The sequence below is a fragment of the Meles meles genome, chromosome 5 (assembly GCF_922984935.1).
Source record: "Meles meles chromosome 5, mMelMel3.1 paternal haplotype, whole genome shotgun sequence".
In the NCBI taxonomy this organism is placed as follows: Eukaryota; Metazoa; Chordata; class Mammalia; order Carnivora; family Mustelidae; genus Meles; species Meles meles.
The window spans coordinates 43754920-43776612 of NC_060070.1; the positions used below are offsets into that span (position 1 = coordinate 43754920).

Sequence of the window (21693 nt, forward strand, 5' to 3'; positions counted from 1 at the left end):
TTTCTATCCAACATACCCAAAATTAACCATATACAAAAAGAAACACATCCTTTTCTAATTGGCTCTTCGCTTTATATTAACATGTATATTAAATAAATGGTACCAACTTCCAATCCATTTGCCAAGCTAGAACCTGTGTGTCACCTATGCTCCTCTCTGCCATAACCTATCATCCACTTAATTCAGGTTCTGTCAATTCTAGCTCAACCTCAAATCTGTTTCTTCCTCTCTCATTCCATTATCACTACCTTAGGTTAGCTCTTGTTTTATCTTGTCTAGAAAACTGTAATAGTCCTTAAACAGCTCTCTCTCCCTGTACTGCTCAGCCTTTACCTAGAATGCACTTCCCATTTTAACCTGGTGAGCCCCTATTCTTTAGGCTATACTTCTTTTCTCCTATGGACTCTCTAAGCACGTTTCTTTCACAGCACTGACTATTGAGAACTGTAACTTTGAGTTTCCTCTTCTTCCTCCTTCACTAAACTAACAATTTGAAGCCCGAGATTTCCTTGTCCTCTGTAAAAAAAAAAAAAAAAGCCCCTTTCTCCTTACCCACAAATATTAAGAATCACTGGAGTGCACAGGGAAGGAGAGAAAGGAGCATAGATCTTGGCTTACAGTAGGCTCATAATAAATACTTTTGAGTAAAGAAATGAATAAAATAAAATGTATGAGAGAGGCCAGTTAGAAATGTAGTATTCCTCAGTATCATTTAATTTCACACATTGGTAAGGTAAATATTTTGTTGCTTTAAAATACTCTTTTTAAAAAGTCAAGTTGAGGGGTGCCTGGGTGGCTCAGTCAGTTAAGCAATGACCTGAGATAAGGTCATTATCTCAGGGTCCTGGGATCAAGCCCCAGGTTGTTGGGATTCCCACTCAGTGGGGAGTCTACTTGTCTCCCTCTCCCTCTACCCTTCCCCCTGCTCTCACGAGCACACACTCACTCTCTTAGATAAACAGATCTTAAAACAAAACAAAACAAAAAAAAACTCAAGTTGAAAAAAAGATACATATTAGCCATAAGAGAGCACTGCAGTTTTATATGGAGGAAAAATACATATGAGAAATAATTTATAAATGCTAAGGCACTACACAAATATGAGGTATTACCATATTGTACTTCTATACTGAATATTACTAACATACTGATTTTAGGAAACTTGACAAAACTGGTATGTATTTATAATGACTATACTTTGCTAACGTATTTTAGGTAGTTGCCAAGAGAAGGAATTAACTTTTTAAAAAACTGGATAATGGGGTCCTTTTTTAGATTAGAACAGATGTTATGAAGAAGCTGAGTTCACGAATTTTCTTCTGGCAATTCAAGAAACCTCAAAATGTATTCCCAATACATAAGAATATAAATGAATAAACACAGATATATGTGCAAGGGACAGCAAACGATGGCCCCCATTTATTTTGTGTGGCCCAAGAGCTACAAATGTTTTTCATACCTTTAACTGGTTATTTAAAAAGAAGAAAAAGAGGGGTGCCTGGGTGGCTCATTGGTTAAGCCTCTGCCTTCAGCTCGGGTCATGGTCTCAGGGTCCTGGGATCGAGCCCCACATTGGGCTCTCTGCTCGGCAGGGAGCCTGCTTCTCCCTCTCTCTCTGCCTGCCTCTCTGCCTACTTGTGATCTCTCTCTCTCTGTCAAATAAATAAAAATAAATTCTAAAAAAAAAAAAAAAGAAGAAGAAAAAGAATATGCAACAGAGTTGTAGCATACAGCAAAAACATTTAATATCTGAATCTTTACAGAAAGTTTGCTGATCCCTTATATATAGCATTTCTTGGGTAGAAAGTATGTAAACTTTCATCAGAATCTAAAAAAAAAGTCCCTTTCTCCTTACCCCCAAATATTAAGAATCACTGGAGCGCAGGAGAGGAAGGAAGGTGTCTTTCCATTTTTGACATCCTAATTAGTGCAATTCTCTACATTTTGCTGCAAGGTAACAAAGGAATGATAGAACCTAGAATAATATAACTGGAATTTACTTATTTTAGAATTTGCCATTTAAAATACCTTATCACATTAAATAGTTTGAATATGCAAATTAATGCAAATTAGTTAGAATCAGCTTATGAACTTTCATACCCATTAGTGTCTTCTTACCTGAAGTCCTTTTATAAAGTTTTGAATTGAGAAATCATGATACAAAAAGATGTTGGTCAGAATCTGTAACACTTTTTCACTTAGTTTAAAGGGAAACTGAGTTGTAAGAAGTAGCTGAAAGAGACAAAAGGCGAGTAAGATACACTCCTTATTAGTCTTTACTCTTCATCAGTATCTAGTATACATAATGAGGCAAGGAATGATACTATGACATATAACTATGAAAGCTATAATAGTAGCTAAGCTTCTTTTTTAGATCAAATTATCAACCAAAACTTTAAATTAATTTACACAACAGTCACAACCAAAAGAAAAAGCTATTCATACTATCTCTCTAGAATCAAAGATATCTATCCATCATCTTCCACCCAATTGCTAATTTAAAAATATACAACCTATTAAATATACAATCCCTTTTCTCCTACCAAAAGCCACTGAAGAAGCTATAGGTTTTGGCAATTCTTTTTTTTTTTTTTAAGATTTTATTTATTTATTTGACAGAGATCACAAGTAGGCAGAGAGGCAGGCAGAGAGAGAGGGAGAAGCAGGCTCCCTGCTGAGCAAAGAGCCCGATGTGGGGCTCAATCCCAGGACCCTGGGATCATGACCTGAGCTGAAGGCAGAGGCTTAACCCACTGAGCAACCCAGGTGCCCTGGTTTTGGTAATCTTATTATAAGACTTCTTTTTCATCTCTACTGATACACATTACTGAAGAGTAACACAATATGTACCGTTGAATGAAAAACCCTAAAATAACAGATGTCTATTAAAAAAAATTAAATAGCTGAATTGTATTATTCAGCTAATTTTCAATGGTTTATAGCAAAGAATTTACCTCTGAAAATGAAAAGTCATACTAGGCTTTTAAAACAGAAACAGTTATAGAAGGCCAAATGCATTTGGCCACAACGAATTTCATTTTTTAAAACATTTATTTATTTGAGAGAGAGAAAGACAGAGAAAGCAAGTTACAGCATGGGGAAGAGAGGCAGAGAGAAAGTGAATCCTAAGTAGATGCCACGCGGAGCGCAGAGCCTGACGCAGGGCTAGATCCTGTGACCCTGAAATCACCACCTGGACCGAAACCAAGAGTTGGAGGCTTGACCAACTGTACCACCCAGGCACCCCAACCAAGCAATTTTAAATACTGTAGCTGGAAAAATTTTCCCCAAAGCATCAGTACATTAATGAATACCACCTTCATGGGAAAAAGATGAAGAAGCAGTTAGTAAACAAATGGAAGGTTGTCAGGTGCCTGGGTGGCTCAGTTGGTTAAAGGTCTGCTCTGGGCCCTCAGAGTCCCGCATCAGGCTCCCTGCTTAGCAGGAAGTCTGCTTCTCCCCCCGCCTCTGTCCCTTGGCCCCTGCTTGTGAGCTTTCTTGCTCTCTTTCTCTCTCTCAAATAAATTTTAAAAAACCTTTAAAAAAAATGGAGGGTTGTCATTACCTTCACAAGCAGCACAAGGCACACCTTAAAAGAGCTGAGCCTAGCAAACAACTTGTGGAAGGTCATTACTAATTCAGGTAGAAATTCAGAACTAATACTAACTTAGGTAGAAAAACAGAGCTAAGGTCTAAGAAGTGTTAGTATTTGTTTTCTGTCAAGAGTAGCAATGACAGGAAAGAGTCCATTAAAAATTACAAATTATTTTACACAAAATTGAAGAGTCAAAACATGGTTACTATTATTGGGAAGTCATTTAATTCCATTAAAAATTATTAAAAACACAGAATTTTCCATTGAGTAATGACTGATTCACAGGTAGGTAGATATAGTAAGATACAATCATTCTTTTTATAAAGCTTGTATTTTGGGGTGTCAGCTCAGGTCACAATCTCAGAGTCTCGGGTTCGAGCCCCGCATCAGGCTCTCTGCTCAGTGGAGAATTTTCTTCTCCCACTCCCACTCCCTCTGTGCTCTCTCTCTCTAGCTTTCTCTCAAATAAATAAATAAACAAATCTAAAAAAAAAAAAAACCAACTTTATATTTTATCTGAAGAGGCAATACTGTACCCTATTAAAATCATTACATACAAAAAAAGTGAAGAAATATGTTCAATATCATATTCTGAGAGGTGAAGAAATTTATCACTAACATTTATATTTACAATCTATTCTTGGCAGTCTCTTCATCCTATTTCACTGATACAGTTTTTACTTTTTACCTTATCAAGTACCGTAGTCAGGTGCTCCTTGCAGGACAAAGACTGGAATAGTTCTATGCACAAAACAGATGAAACTGCATGAGGAAGCAACCGATGGATGATAATAGGAGATGTGGCAATTCCAAAAATGAGTATTAGTGGAAATTCATGTAGATGTTGACTAGTTTTCAAAGGAAAATACAGAAGTGGGATTTCATTAGGAAGTATATTTCAATACATCAAATTTCAAATTAAGACCTTTATTTGAACGCATACAGTGTAAGACACTGCTGAGGAGTTATCACTCCAAATACTCAAATTTTCTAGGTCACACAGTTCCCTCTATTAAAGTAATATAGTTCTTTCCCACACATTCTAACTCTGAAACTGATCTATTAACAGATCCTCTCATTTTCTACATTAGTATACAGAGGTCCAGATGGATCACATGCCTCCAAGGTTATACAATCTCAAATGTTAGAAGAGTTAGGTATCATTCAAATTAACCTCTCAAAGTTTGAGCCCTACCTGTAGTCCTCCTAACAGACATCCAGCCTATGCTTTGAGAGTTCAGTAATATGTAACACACAAACTTTCTAGGTAACTTATTCTATTTATCCACATTTCTATCAGACACCAAGTCACCCAACCATAAATAACAGCTAAGAGTTAGGAAACTTTCCTTACATATATGTAAGACGTATTTTTAAAGGATACCATTTAAAAATGTTACATCCTTTCCTTGAATTCTTAACTCAAACTTATTAGACATGATTTATTTTAAGCATTACCAGTATGAACACAAATGACTTCCACAGAGTAAAACAGAACCATCTTTGAGAACTACTGTGGGTCTGAGCCCTTTGTATCATGGCCCATGACTTTGCCTGTTCTTTCCTGTTGGCTACTGTTTCTCAGTATTGTAGCAATACGCAGTTCTACCTTCACAAAAGTACAGTGCCTGGATTCTGTTACTGTTGTACATTCTTCCTCACTTCCTCACATTCTTGCCACAACTTTGTGGCAAAAGTAGCCACAAATTTAAGCTCCAAAAAAGAACAGCTCTTCTGTCACTTTCTTATTCTGCATTTTTTAAAAAGACTTTATTTATTTATTTGACGGAGAGAGATCACAAGTAGGCAGAGAGGCAGGCAGAGAGAGAGGAGGAAGCAGGTTCCCCGCTGAGCAGAGAGCCCAATGCAGGGCTCAATCCCAGGACCTTGGGATCATGACCGGAGCCAAAGGCAGAGGCCCAACCCACTGAGCCACCCAGGTGCCCCTCTTATTCTGCATTTTTAAAGCATGTAAAGCAGTTTAGTTTTAGCATTAAGAGAAGTCTTAGGATTTAGAAATCTTAGTTTCAATAGGGAAAAAAAGACACCATTAAAATAGGAATTACAAGTGTATTAGTAAATTGTAACACAAGCTTTAGGCAAATGTAGCTGTAACTATCAAGCAAGTTTATACATAGAAAAAGTCAGAATAAATTACATCCTTAAAAATGTACTATGGGAGGGGCGCCTGGGTGGCTCAGTGGGTTAAAGCCTCTGCCTTCGGCTCAGGTCATGATCCCAGGGTGCTGGGATCGAGCCCCACATCTGGCTCTCTGCTCATCTTCCCCTCCTCTCTCCCTGCCTGCCTCTCTGCCTACTTGAGATCTCTGTCTATCAAATAAATAAATAAAGTATTTTTTAAAAATGTACCATGGGAAATACAAGTCACTGGATTTTAAATAGGGTTAGTTACTTTAATTCTGAATCTCACAGGACTGCCTTCAAAGTCCAAGGAGACCATGAAAGTAGTTTCTCACTATAAGTATTATATAAGATAATGTTATTTAGAAAACATACTTGCTCAGAAGAGCTATATGTAATTCAGAGCTTCTAAGGGTGCATAGGTATCAGAAAATAAGACCTGACAAACATATCTCAATCTGGAGTAGTTTATCCACTTAATGCGAAAGTAAGAGATGACCTTGGTGAGAAAAACTACATTTTATACTGCCTTACATGCCACTTAAAAATTGGTTAACGTCTTTTGATCTCATTCTGGGGTAAAAAAGCAAATGAAAATCTGATAGGAGGTCTATGAACATTGAATTACAAGGAATTTATAATCAGTCTGGTTTCTATCCAATTGGTATTAAGATTAAAATGCCATTTGTTTTCTCTGGAAAAGGGTGCTCTTCAAGTTAAAAGTTATACGCTTCCTTAATAAAAAGAATTTTATGTAAAAGCCAGGTGTTATATGATCTACCTGCTAATAATTATGAAGTCTTGGAGTACTTTTGTGGTGAAGCTTTCCATATCCTTTAAGATAAGCACAACAGGAGGAGACTGCCATTGGCTAGAAGAAGTCCTCTTTTTCCTTGGCATTTTTGGATCTGTTTTCTTTTAAGGCATTGTGAAAAGAAGGAGTTAACAGTAAGCCTTATCACCCAAATGATGTTAAAATGCCATACATTGATATATCTTCCTTTATATTTTACAGTAAAGCTGTTCCTTTTATTTCTCCCACATAATAAAGAGAAACTCATTTCAACAGTTACTAGCAGAATCTTTCTGTGTCTGACATGGGAATAATAACCAAGAAGAAAAAGTTTCAGTAAAATCTATAACTCACACGAAATATTTACTTCTGCTATCTGAGAAAATGACAGAAAAAAGCATTGGGAGACTTTCCATAGGTTATTTTTTCTATTAATAGAATGTTTTATTTTGCTTTGCTTTAAGGTGAGAACAAGTATTTTTAAATAAAAAGCACAATAAACTACTTACTGCTCTGCTACTGTTAAACTTCAAGTTGAAAAGCATCTTTAATATCATCTGGTCCAATCCCAATCTTTTAAAGACATCTGACATAAACTGAATGTACCTTTGATATCCACAAAATTTAAAATTGTGGATCAAATTAAGATATTATGATAAGCATTAGACCCAACTTCATCCCTATATAAAGCAAAATGAAAACTTCACTTACAACTGACTTCAGCAAACACCTTTATCAGAAGTCGCCACAATATTTTTTCCCATACTCTGGCTACAAAGCATCATGAACTGAAGCTGTGGTTTTATGGTGCAGTTCTCTGTGAATAACCTAGGTGATCCATTTTCACCAGGGACTGTCATGGTAGAACGAACTTCTTTTTAGCTATCTGTTTGTTGAATATACTTTACTTACAGACCATTTATTCGTAAGAATTCTAAATGTGGAACAAATTAGGTTTTTTAAGAAATGACTATTTCTCATTGGACAAAGTTGACAGTGGGCACTGGCAGTATGGTTCTACTGCACAAAAGCAAATACTGAGGGACCCAAGAGATAATACATTAGAGTTATAGCCATTGTCACAGAGACAGAATCTAGAGCAGAACCAATTCCTGACATTATTTTTGTCACTAGATGACATTCACCTGCAAATAAAATGGCTTTGTAAGAACTGAAACACTTACCAAGAATTAGACTGCACACTGATAAAAGAATACTTTTAATTTCTAACAGCCTCATGAAAAATAAGAGCTACTATTAATAGCTGGAAAGCATAAGCATATTCTTATTAGAACAAAACAGTGCTATGTTTAATTTAATTCCCGCCTTTTCAATCATATGCCAATTTCTAGAGAGAAAATTGTCAGTTTACACTTACCTGTGTGACATTCATATACCAGCTAGAAAGAGAATCCATTGAACAATGTATCTTTTTCTGGGCAATCTGAATACTTTCCTCTTTGGAGTCCTCATCTACACAGCAGCCCATCAACTGTGAAGCCAGCTTTTGCAAAAAATGTTTTATATCTGCAGAATAGGTAAAAAAAATGTAAGAAAGCTTATCTCTCTTTAAAACAAATATGAAATAGCCGAAAGTTCTTGATCAGTATATACATTTGGGTAGGATGTATTTTTCTATACTTAACATTAACATAACACTTAACATATTAACTGTTCATGTTAATTAGTATCTCCTCTTTAATATTTAAATTTCACTAATTCAGACTAACACTAAGCCGAAGTTTGTTTATTGTCCACAATAAAATAGTTACCTAAGCAAATGTGTAAACATGAAAATTATGAGAAACAATCTATATTTAAATCACACTAGACAGTGAAAGGTTTTTTTAAAAAAATTTTTGTTTATTTATTTTTAAAGATTTTACTTATTTATTTGACAGAGATCACAAGTAGGCAGAGAGAGAGGGGAAGCAGGCTCCCTGTTGAGCAGAAAGCCTGATGTGGGGTTTGATCCCAGAACTCTGGGATCATGACCTGAGCCGAAGGCAGAGGCTTAACCCACTGAGCCACCCAGGCACCCCGACAGTGAAAGGTTTTTAAGGCCCCTAAAAAAAAAAAAATCAGAAGTGTTATTTACATTAAGTTATTTTACTGATTATAAACCTTCCTTAGGGTCATTTTAAAAGATGTCCTCCGGGCTTTTATTTAATCAGTTCATCAGTTTATGAATATGAAAGTAATATAAACACATAAAGCCCTTATGTCAGTTGAAATCTAAGCCCATTTTACTCTCTTAGTGTCCACATCCTTTATGACTCAATGGCTTCATTTACCTAAGATTGGCTCTGGTGATGGACTATGTTTTTACCATGCTGGTCTTTCAGAGTAGAATAGCAGGATGATTTGACACTGTGAATATGAACCTCTACAGTCTATTCTCTGTTGGACTAAATAAGAGCTGCCAAATCCCCAGTCCTTAATTCTCAGCTCCCTGTCCCAAACTTTCCAACTTATTCAACTTTTACTGGCTTAAGGAACACATCTCATAAAATGCCTAGACTATTGCTGACTGTGAAGCTAATCTAGCAGGATGAAGCTAGAATAAATGAAGTAAGAGGTAGCAAAGAGTCCAGGAACAGTCATGATTACTGCCATAGGCAATAAACCTCACCCTGCCAAAAATGTAGTGCCATGCTCTTCCCACAAAAAAAAGGGATAAAGAAAGCTAGAGAGAGAGAGAGAGAGAGAGAGAGATACAGAAGGTCAGAAGAGAGTTTTAACAGCTCACCAAGATTATTTATTCTGTACCTGGACAATCTTTAGCTTGCAATGAGACTACATATGGAGTGACATTATTCTGAAGGGCTTCTGTTAGACTTCTGAATGTTAAATCATGATCTGTTACATTCACACCTATGGAATAATAGATCATTATTATACCATCATTTGTATTATTAACAATTTAACAACCAAGAAGGCTAACACATTCAGTGAATGACTAAAAGTACTTTTAAATACAATTAGTAACAGAAACTAAAAAAATATATACTGCATAAATGAAGAGACCTCCACTGACAATAGATAACTGGAGGCATACATAAGACTTATTTGTCAGAAAGGGTATATTGCACAACTTCTCTTTTAAAAAAAGTTATTGAGGATATGTAGTTAACCCCTGAAAACATCTCAGGATGTTATTCTGTCAAATTCATAAAGAACTCTTAAAATAATGATTCAAAACGAAGTGATATGTATTCCAGGCTTACTGTGACCCTAATTTCACAAGCGAGGAAAATCTAATCAGTAACACTATTAATGATTGTTGTAGTAAATACAACAGGTTAAGCATACAGTAAGCTAATTTCTAAGGGAAGAGCCTAAAAACGAATAAAACTTTAGGTACTTTAGGTATTTGCTAAGCCGCTCATGTTCTCATTTCCACAAATCAGAGTTTAGTGTTGCGCATGTAGTTATCTGAGTTAAGTGTAATTTCCCCGCTACACTGGAAAAAAATTCTGACTGATACTTTCCTTGACATCACAATCTGTGATTTCTAGAAAGTGCTTTGGCACTTAGGTGCCAACAGCAAACATCTTGAAACTGGTTGATAATTGGTACTATAAAAATTAAACTGGCTGGAAAAAAAACAAAAACAAAAGGTTCAGAATCCAGGCCACCAAGAAACAAAATATTTTTTTCTAGGAGAGCCAATAAATGAAAATGTTGGCAAGTTATTTTTAAATGGACATATACCGGGAGCCTGGGTGCCTCAGTGGGTTAAAGCCTCTGCTTTTGGCTCAGGTCATGGTCCCAGGGTCCTGGGATCGAGTCCCACATCGGGCTCTCTGCTTGACAAGGAGCCTGCTTCCCTTCCTCTCTCTCTGCCTGCCTCTCTGCCTGTTTGTGATCTCTGTCTGTCAAATAAATAAATAAAATCTTTAAAAATAAATAAATGGACATATACCTTTTTGAAAATAGAGAATGTACAACTGTGCTTAAGCATTTTTTGACTATAGATTTTTTTTTACAGTATCAAAATGATATTCCTAGCAAGCATTATGGTCTATGATTGCAATACTGCAACTCTGAAGGAATTTGGGAGGTTAGCAAAACCAGGTTTAGCTCATCTTCCATTGACGGACTTTACAAGCTATTTAACATTCTGTTGCATAAAACAATGGACTAGAAACAAAAAAATCAAAAATGTCGTTAACTGGGAAAATGTTCTCAGACAACTGACTTTGAAATACAACATTTCCACTAGCTTCTCTTCCCTTTTTGGCAGTTGGCAGAGAAGGGACTTAAACAGTGCTCTCAACAACCTATCAAGCCATTGCTCTTGACGATGTTTTTCCCATTCCACCTCCAATTATTATAACCTGACATGGAGAAACAAAGCACCAAACAGTAAAATCCGGTCATCACTGCACATCAGTTTCTCATCCATAAATGGAAAGGGTTTTGAAATTAAGTGAGGCTGCATTGAAAAGCAGTTCAAATTATAAAAATTATATAAAATTATTATAAAACTCATTCCCTGTGTGTTGTTACTCATACTGGGCATGGGATCAGCAGTACAGGCATCAGCATGAGGGCGATTATAAATGTAGAGTTTCAGGCCCCACCTCAGACCTACTGACAAAAACCTGCATTTACTAAAATCCCTTGGAGGCTTTTGTAGGTACACTGAATTTTGACTAAGTAGTGCACTGAAAATCAGGAATGAGATCTAGGCAATGAACAGTATTTTATTTTTTTAAAGATTTTATTTATTTATTTGACAGACAGAGATCACAAGTAGGCAGAGAGGCAGGCAGAGAGAGAGAGAGGAAACAGGCTCCCTGCTGAGCAGAGAGCCCAATTTGGGGCTTGATCTCAGGACTCTGAGATCATGACCTGAGCTGAAGGCAGAGGCTTAACCCACTGAGCCATCTAGGTGCCCCGGTAATGAACAGTATTAAAGGCAGTATTAAACAATAAAATAAGTCCTTATCTCAGTGCCCGATAGTTCAACACACCTTGCATAAATAACAAATTGTAAGTGCAATGAAGAGTACATTTGAAATCCAAATAAATCCAACTTTCTTTCTAAAAGAAATAAGGAAATTTGCTAGTATTCCAAAGAAATTTTTTTCCATTATCCCTCAACCAGATGTTTGGTTAAAATGGGACATTAATGATGGATATTTAAGTGCCTAAGAAATTTACAATTTGCAGTTTGAGAGCAGTTTATATATAATTCATCTAAACCTTGTTCTAAACAATGTTAATATAGTACTATAAAACAATCTAATATTAATAAACTAAGCACAGGGAAATAAAATTAAGGTCATAGATAATTCCACTGAAGAGACAACTAAAAAAAAATCCATTTACCCACCAGTGTTTATTACGGAATTCAAATTTCATATATTCTCATAAAATAACTAAAAAGAGTAACACAAATATACTTCCTCTTCATTTTTCTGACAAAAAAGTTGAGGAGGGTACTAGCTAATCCTGGATCAATTTCTCTTCATTTACTGATGTATGATCAACATAAAGAACTTTTATTGGTTTTGAAAGTATATAAAGTTAACTATAATTAGTTTAATTCTATAAGAGACAAAACAGGTTTATCAAACCAGGTTATTCTCCATTACACTCAACAACAAAACCACTAATTATAAAAACAAACATACACCCATACATACCTAGAATAAGAGCAGCAGTTGGAATTTCTCTGAGTTTTATCTGACAACCCCAGTCTCTTGAATTCTTCTGAAATTCAGAACAAGACTTTTGCAGAAATTCAATTAGACTGTTGAACATGTTTTTATTTAATTCCTCTTGTAGTTGCTATGAAGAAAACACAAAACTTTATGAATTATTGTTAGTAGTAATCTGATGCATCTTTCTAACTTTGGGAAAGAAAACTGTTATGAATTCCAAGGATTACATGTAAAATGATTATTAGATGGAAGAAATTTTTTTCTTTTTTTTTTTTATTTATTTATTTGACAGACAGAGACCATAATTAGGCAGAGAGGCAGGCAGAGAGAGAGAGAGAGAGAAGGAAGCAGGCTCCCCGCAGAGCAGAGAACCCGATGCGGGGCTCGATCCCAGGACCCTGGGATCATGACCTGAGCCAAAGGCAGAGGCTTTAACCCACTGAGCCACCCAGGCACCCTAGATGGAAGAAATTAAAAAAAAAAGTTTTTTCCTTAAATCTCCAGTCATTAGTACTTTGGACTCCCTCACTAAAAAAAAAATCTCATTTAGTCATTCAACAAACATCTACTAACCACCTTACAAATGAAAGGTAGTCTTTATCCTAAAAAAGTGGGGAAAAAAAACTGAGCAAAAACATTTACAATTAAAATACATTGGGTAGAGTGCTATGATAAAGAACAGCACCACTCAACTTAAGCTGAGGAGGTGACATATTTGAGTCAAAACATTAGAGCAGGGGATGGAGGAGGTGATCATATGGAGAGGAAAGTTAGAAGGAATGGGGTATAGGAGAAGCAAAGAAGGAAGCACCAAGTACCTGGGGAACCACAGTCAGAGCTAAGCATCAAGAACGTGAGAAGTGGTAGGAAATGAACCTGGACAAATAAGCAAGGGGCTAGGCCTATAAAGTTATACTTGATGTTGAAAAGTTAGGATTTTAGCCTGTGGGGAGAACCACTGAAGGAATGTGAAGTAGAGACATGATTCCATGAGGGTTAAGATGGGTGAATCAGACAGCACTGTGAAGGGGCTGGGGGAAGCTGTACTGGCAGTGAGGTGGGAAAACTCCTGCAGCCTGCCACAGGAAGGACTTTTCATCCCAAGTCATTGGCCATGATTCAGCCAATGATGCCATAGGGACTTAGTGACAGACCTGCGGGGTTTGACATCAATGGCAGAGACATCAGTTAGGAGGATCATCATGATCCAGGTTAAGAAATGAAGGCCTAAACTGGAAAGCACAAACTCAAAACACTTTCAAGGGTCACCTGGAATACATAAATGAGCAAAGTCCTAGGTGGAAAGCAATAAAGAGTAGTGGGAAGCAGTAATAAAGTGCATACCCTCCCACAGGCATTAAAAAAACAAAAAATATACAACACTGTATTGGTCAAACAAAATAAGTTCACTCAAGATGTTGGCCCTAGAGCTACGAATCTGCCACAGCAGAGAAATTATTTCAGAGCTGGAATATAAAGAACATAGAAACTGGACATGAGGATGAGGGAATGAAGTAGTTTAAAAATAGCTTGACTTCTTCCTTATATAACTGAATGGAAAATTTATTTTTTTCCTTAAGATTTTATTTGTTTATTTATCAGAGAAAGAGAGAAAGCACAAGCAGGGGGACTAGCAGGCAGAGGGAGAAGCAGGCTCCCTGCTGAGCAAGGAGCCCAATGTGGGACTCGATCCCAGGACCCTGGGATCATGACCCGAGTCAAAGGCAGACAATTAACTGACTGAGCCACCCAGGCATCCCTGAATGGATATTTTAAAGAGTGCCACCACTTAAAAGCTGTGAGGACTGGCAGCTATTATAAATATATGTTCCAGTACCTGAAGCTATGCTTAATACTTGGAACATTAAGTGAATTTTTAGTACATATTATACTAAACTAGTATTACCAATGTTTCATCAATAGTCTTGAAAATTGATGGAAAGGAAGATGGAAAGGAACAAATCTGAGATTTACATTATTAGAGAAATATGAAGTCATTAAGAAAAGTATTCACCTCAGTTTCAGATTTCATCTGTTGCCATATCAATTGATAAGTTTCAAATCGAAGCTTACCGTCCTCAGACTCATTTTTCCCTTTATTAAAATAGTCCTCTAAAAACACAGAAAGAAATAGGTCAGTTTCTTTTTTATATAATAAAAGTTAGAAAATCTCTGTGCAAAGTCACACAGTAAGGAATGGGACTAAAATATGTATCAAAAATATATATATTTGGAGACAGGTAACATTCAGTATCCTTTATATTTAATTTTATTTATGTCTTGTATTTTTATTATAGTAATTGTATCTATAAGATTAAAATATTTTTAATTTTTAGGTTATGTTCTATCATGTACTTCTCTATCATGTACTTAAATTGCTAACAGTATTTAATGGATTTGGTTTGAGACAGAAACATTTAATATTAACATATTTTCATTATTTGCTTATTTGAAAGCCTTGCATATTTTGCTTCATATATTTGCTCTGAACTCTCCTTTATGAAATGTTTCTTGTTCTTTTATTCAATTGACACAGATTAGCCCAGCCTTTTATTTAGTCTATCTATATTATTTTATATGCTTTTTAATGTTTTCCTCCAAATGGTTAGCCATTCATCAAAACACAATTTAACAAAATACCAGTGGTTTTCAAATTTCTTAAACCATGATCCACATTAAGGAATACATTTTATATCATAATTCAATACACAGATGTTTAACAGAAACAAAAACACAAGTCCCACAAAATAATACTTATCATGTGACAGCAAATGTTTTCTATTCTTTTTTTTTAAACTATTATGACTAGGTTGATTTCATGACACACACTTGGGCTTTAACCTTCAGTATGAAAACATTCACTTATTAAATAATCCATCATGTCTCCCACTGATTTGAGGTGCCCTTTTATCTCAGTACTTAAAAATGCACTTGCAACTATTTTCTAACTTCTTTTTTTCTACTGAATCCAAGTCTAGTCCCACAGCTGTCCTGAACTACCTGAAATCATTAAATGACTGGAGCTTGCAGTACATTCACATACGGAATAATTCTAGGTCTCCCTCTTACCACCACACATAATCATTCTTCTTCAAATTATTTTAAGCCATTCTTTCAAATAAATTTTGCCATTGCTAAAAAATAATTAAAACAGTATTTTGACTGGATGAAATAAAATGTGTAGGTTTATTTGGGAAGAAATGATATCTGTAATCTGTTAGAAAATGTACATCTAAAGCACTACAGGTTTCTTCTTTTAATCAAATATTTTACATTCCTTGTAGTTTTCTATACTCTCTCATATTTCTTATTGTTTACTGCTAGGTATTTCACTGTAACAACTACAACTTTTAAAGAATTCAGTGAAAAAACATATTTTGTTCCTGATTTCACTGAGAAGCCACTATCATTCTACCATCAAGTTTTAATGTTGGCTGATAATTTGGAATACAGATTCCCTTTTACATTAAGGAACTTTGCTTCTGCTCATCGTTGACTCAGAATTTTAGGCAAATAGTTTTTAAATCTATCAAAAGCCTCAGAATATACTAAAGTCATTTTATGGTAAAAAGATAAGAGAGGCGCCTGGGTGGCTTAGTGGGTTAAAGCCTCTGCCTTCAGCTCAGGTCGTGATCTCAGGGTGGATCGAGCCCCGCATCGGACTCTCTGCTTGGTGGGGAGCCTGTTTCCCTCTCACTCTCTGCCTACTTGTGATCTCTGTCTGTCAATAAATAAATAAACTTAAAAAAAAAAAAAGACAAGCTTGTAGTATAAAAATGCAAACAAAAAAAGGGAAATATACATTAAGAAACAAAGAGAATAATAAGGTAGCCTTAAATAGAACAAAAAAAAGTCATTTTACTTTGATGAGTAAAATCATATAAAATGTTAAAATAAATCAAGACATTCATTTTTTTACTTGCTATAATGTGGCACCAAAATACTAACCAAAAAACTGTCAGAAACTGGGAAGTAACAGCAGCAGGACCATTCAACTTGTTACCATGACTTCTCTCAGCCATTTATAGATCAGGAAGGTAAAAAACCAATCAGCATTGAGAAGATCTACAGAATGTAATCTCTCAGTTGACAGATTCCTTCCTGCTCCTACGCACAGTGCTTGACTTCAATGCAAACATCTCCTACAGGGCCAGGGCCACCATCCGTCTCAGTCTCTCCAGACCTCTCTCTCTCTCTCCAGGTCCTGCCCAGTCGTTTTCATGGATGTACAGTCATCCATAGAACACAGACAAGAGGCAGAGTTACCAGTCTTCTCTTAGGTATATATCCAAGTGTCTTCAAGTCAGGGGACAGATGGTGGACAAAATGCAGGGCATCTTCTTACTTCTTCAAGCAATCTATTTCAAGAATTGAAGCCAGTGAAGGCAAGTGCTAAAATCTGGATATGTTTTCCTTATTCCTACACCATCTGTTTTATAATCAGGGTCAATTCCTCTAAGATTCTCATATTGAAACAGTATCTATTGATCTTAGGTCAGCCCAATTAAAACAAAACAAAACTAATGTACTTAAAAGTAAAGTTCAAATTATACAATTAAATACATTAGGTTTACTAATACTAAAACTCTGAACAAATCTTAATAAATTATAGCTGAAATTCAACAGAAAAAGTTCTAAGGAAACACTCACCTCATATTATGAGACATAGTACCAAGTCATGGTTAGACCAGAGGTTCTGGAATCAGACAACAGGGTTCAAACCCCAGCTCTGCCACTTACTAGCACTATCACTGAGAAAGTTCTAAGTATCCTCATATTTTAATGGAGATACTTATAATACATTCCTCACAGTGTGCTGAGAGGATTAAACAAAGTAACACATACACAGGGCTTAGAACAACCTACCACATAATAAAAATTCAATAAATGCTAGCAATTTCATTAGTTGTAATGATATCGCTGGTAATACTAGATGTCATTTCACGCTCTGTATCCTTCACAGATAATGGGAAACGAAACTTGAATTTTCTCTGAAAATGAACTACTTCGAGTTTAGCAGTCTTTAACATTACAGAAATATGTTCACAAGTCCATCACTTAAAAATACTTTAAATTGTAGCTATTCTTTGTTCACTATTTCTAAGTCTATCACTGTCACTTTTTATTGTGGAGGAAGCAGGGAATACAGAAAGTTTCATGTTTCTTTGAGACTAAGGCTAAGAAAGTGTAGAACTTAAGATAATGGTTTATTCTGTTAATGAGAAAATGGATTCTTATTATAAATCAAATTTCCTACCCTCTGGTCCCCTCAATATGAACCATCATTTTATTATTTGCTCCTTGAGCACAGGTTTCTTATTTAGCTGGTCCCAAAACTAAAGGACTAACACCCTAAGATCTGCATCATGTGATGATTTGGAAAAATCCTATTCGATAACTACAAGTTCTTTATTTCCTTAGTCATATAACAGTATAGTTCAGTTTTTCTTTTTTAATTCAAAGCTAGTGCATGCATATGCTTAATTCCACATCATAATTTTTCCATCAGAATTAATTTTTACAGTATTGAATATTAAGTGTAAAGAATAAGCCTGTGAGGAGCTTTTAGGTTTCCTTTTCTAATTTAAATTCAATTAACATATACTGTATTATTAGTTTCAGAGGTATAGTTCAGTGATTCATCAGCTGCAAAGAACACCCAGTAATCATTAACGCCCATCACCCAGTTACCCCATCCCTTCACCCCCCTCCCCTTCAGCAACCCTCAGTTTGCTTCCTATGCTTAAGAGTCTCTTATGGTTTGTCTCCCTCTCTTATTTCATCATCTTATTTTTCCCAGGTTTGTTTCTTCTACTACCCGGAATCATGCTGTATGTACTGTTCTTTGATGTGCTTGTTGGAAACTCAGCCTAGCACAGTCCTTTTAATCCATTATATATTCCACAGAATTAGTCTCTGTTCGGGTTGCTTCATCCTGCTGTTATAATTATGCCCGCTTTTGTGCACAAACTTGAGCACAGGGGCTGGAGTTTGGGGGAAGAGTGTCAGTTTGAACCCCTAACAATCTGAAGTGAAGGCGTGGTGACTTGGCATTGAGCAGATGGCAGGCCGAGTCTGCTGACTCGGCAGGAGGTCAGCGGGACTGTGAATTTGGGTTCCACAGGCCAATAACATCATGTGTGACAGGGACATTGCTTGTTTGCTCTTAACTGTTTTTCTGGGAAATTTTATCCCTCCTTCTATTCTAATTGAAAGCCTTGCTAGATGGAATATTGTTGGCTGTAGATTTTTTTTCCTTTTAGCACTTGAAATTTATCATGCCACCCCCGTCTGGCCTGCAAACTTTATGCTGAAAAACCCAGCTATTATTTCTTCAGACAAATCTTCTGCCCCTTTTCTCGCTCTTCTCCTTATGGGATCCTATCGTGCGACTGATGCTTGACAGTGTCGCTGAGTTTCCTGGATCTGTTGTCATTCTGCGTATTTTTTTTTTCCTGTGAGCAGCTTTTAAAAAATTACCAACACCTAGGTACCACTCCCAGAGATTCTGATTCAACTGGTCTGAGATGGGGTCTGGGCATTAGTATCTTTAAAAAGCTCCCCAAGTTGAAATCCAAATATGGTCAATAGATTACACCAATGTTAAGTTTCCTGGCTGTGATACTGTCACCAGTTACCAAAATATTACCACTGAAAATTACTGGGTAAAGCGTACAAGGAACTCTCTACACTTTCTTACAACTATATATGAAAACTCGATTATAACCAAAAAAACCCCAAACACAATTTTTTTTTATAAGTTCCCCCAAGTGATTCTAATCTGCACCTACAATTGAAAACCAGTTCTATACACATTTTCTGGCAGTAATGTCATGATTTGTTTGAAAAAGTCAATTCTTTCTAACATGACCACCAAACAGGTATCTGGAAATGAATGAAGAAAGTGAAAAAAAGTTTATTTTTCATTTAATTTCATTGAGAAATAATTTACAAATGATAAAATATGACTGTTTTAACAGTTTAATGTGTCCTAACAAAAGTTAGGACTTTTGTCCTTGATCTAAAAAACATTTCCATAAGTTGAAAAAAGTTTCTCTTGTCCTTTTGTAGTCAACTTCCCCTTGATCTAAAAAACATTTCCATAAGTTGAAAAAAGTTTCTCTTGTCCTTTTGTAGTCAACTTCCCCTACCAACACCCAGGAAATCACTGACATTCTTAATACAGTCTCTCTCTGCTTTTTAAATTTCCTTCTGAGTTAACCTTATTTTATTTTATTTATATATGTTTTTAAGTAAGCTCTATGCCGAATGTGGAACGTGGGGCTTGAACTCACAACCTGGAAATCAAGGGTCACACACTTTACCATCTGACCATCCAGGCACCCCTAAGACAATCAAACTCCTTTTAAAAACAGGGACATATCCTTTGAAGAAAATTTACTTTCTAATTTGCCTTTTGAAGGTTTATTTGGATTCCCTTTTAGACTGAAAGTCTGAAATGTACCTTATCCCTTTCACTACACTTTGGAACATAACTGTTACATCAAGAAGGTAAGTAAGTCAAATTTAGACAAGAGAATTACTAATTTAACTAGGGTTAGGTAAATTTAAGATTTAGGGGAGGAAAATTAGTCAATTCGATATTAAGACATCTTACCTACTGGCACAGAGATCTTTCTCTTCTTGAAGTTTGGCTTAAACACAAAGCAGCCCTTAAAAAAATAAAAGAAAGGAAGAAAAAAAGCATAAAGTCAAAGTATCCAAGGAACAGATAAATCCAATTAACCAAATATTTTATGGATAAGCAGATTTTTTTAAAAAGGCATTTCTTTAAAATGCTGAGAAATTCTCTTCTATCTGAATTATAGCGGAAAATTCTTTTTTAAAAAAGATTTCTTTACTTATTTTTTTATGGAGAGCATATGAGTGCAAGAGCAGTGCGGAGGAGCAGAGGGAGAGCCAGAGAGAATCCCAAGCAGCTCCCTGCTGAGTGGAGACCGGAAACGGGGGCTCAATCCCAGAACCCTGAGATTATGACCTGAGCTGAAATCAAGAATTAGAGGCTTAACCCACTGAGTCACCCAGGTGACCTTAGCAAGAAAATTCTAAATAAGGGGACTATTCATTTCTTTCTCCTCCTTCCCATGGGATGCTCATCTTCGATTTTACTCTTAGGGAGCTAATCTAAGAGACAAAGAAAATATAAGCTGATGAAATTTAAACCCAGAAAGATTCCATTTTTTTTTTTGTTTTTTTTTTTTTTTAATTTTTTATTTCTTTGACAGAGAGAAATCACAACTAGGCAGAGAGGCAGGCAGAGAGAGAGGAGGAAGCAGGCTCCCTGCCAAGCAGAGAGCCCGATGCGGGGCTCGATCCCAGGACCCTGGGACCATGACCTGAGCTGAAGGCAGAGGCTTTAACCCACTGAGCCACCCAGGCGCCCCAAGATTCCGTTTTTATAAAACTCAGAGAAGAAAGAACATAAGCACTATTAAAACGAATAACACTCTCTCATTTCAAAAGAAGTATTTATTTTTTAATTAAACTTCAAGTATCCATAACGTAGTCAGGAAATAGATAATTTGGCTATTGTTTCATCTTATATACCTTTCTTTATCTGATAAAAGTCTTATTCATCTGTGCTGGGAAACCTTCCTCAGTTCTCTAGTTAGAATTATTCCTTTCCCTAAGATCTCACAACACTTAAAGGCCTTTATTTTGCTTTGTTTTAAATCACTTTCACTGTGTATCACAGTTATTTAAGGGTCTGTCTCACCAAGTAGTTTTGAGTGCCTTCAGAGCACAGGCTGCATATAATTCATAATTATTTCCTCAGTGTCTAAGACAGGCATTAGCCTATACATTAGGCAATCAGTATATGGAATGAATGCTTGCCAAGTAATTTTGCTGGTAATCTCCTAACTACATTTAGCTTCATGTTATTATTTGGCTAGTGATACATAGCCCCCAAGCTACTGGTCCTACGTTTATTCTACCAATCCTAAAGCCATGCACCATGTATGGCTCCTTAAAGATTACCATTTTTATGGAAAATGAAAGAAAGAATGAAAGAAATATACCTAGAAAAAGTCATCTCAGGACAGTGCTAAAGAAAGCTAGGCAAACATAAAGTGGCCATTTGGATTACACGATCCAAAATAAGTTCTGTGCCTTATATTCTTGTATTTGCAACGAGTGAACTATTGAAACACCCATTCACATTTAGAAAAATCTTGTAGTACCACAACAAGCTTGTCATTGACTCCTTTCTATATCCACCTGCAATTCAGTAAGGGAAAAGGAGCTAAGAAGGAGTGAGATATACAAGGGCCCAGAATAGATCCTAAGGTATGGCAGGTAGTAATATGGTTAACCACTCTGAACTGCTGATTAAAATGATGGTATTTGAGATAGAAGCAGTCTAGGAGGAGAGCTAACAGGTAGCAAATATGACAAGGAAAAGGAAGTTTAGATAGGTTTAAAAAAAAAAAAAAAAAAGCTAGCAGTTCTATGAGCTCCTGAAATAGTCC

General features: G+C 36.1%; 1 protein-coding gene across 5 annotated transcripts in view; it reads right to left on the reverse strand.

Moving 5' to 3' along the window:
- Window positions 1-21693, reverse strand: part of ORC3 (origin recognition complex subunit 3) — a 63276-nt gene that overhangs the window by 39086 nt on the left and 2497 nt on the right. For 2 of the 5 annotated variants that reach the window (XM_046005818.1, XM_046005813.1), the window contains exons 2-9: window positions 19821-19875; window positions 14217-14314; window positions 12185-12329; window positions 9300-9404; window positions 7909-8057; window positions 6519-6652; window positions 4284-4443; window positions 2119-2232 (exon numbers count right to left, since the gene is read on the reverse strand). In XM_046005818.1, coding sequence (XP_045861774.1) covers window positions 2119-2232; window positions 4284-4443; window positions 6519-6652; window positions 7909-8057; window positions 9300-9404; window positions 12185-12329; window positions 14217-14314; window positions 19821-19875 — 960 coding nt within the window. Of the gene's footprint in view, window positions 1-2118; window positions 2233-4283; window positions 4444-6518; window positions 6653-7908; window positions 8058-9299; window positions 9405-12184; window positions 12330-14216; window positions 14315-16150; window positions 16249-19820; window positions 19876-21693 lie in introns of those variants that run through there. The other 3 variants (XM_046005814.1, XM_046005815.1, XM_046005816.1) reach the window with 3 other exon arrangements.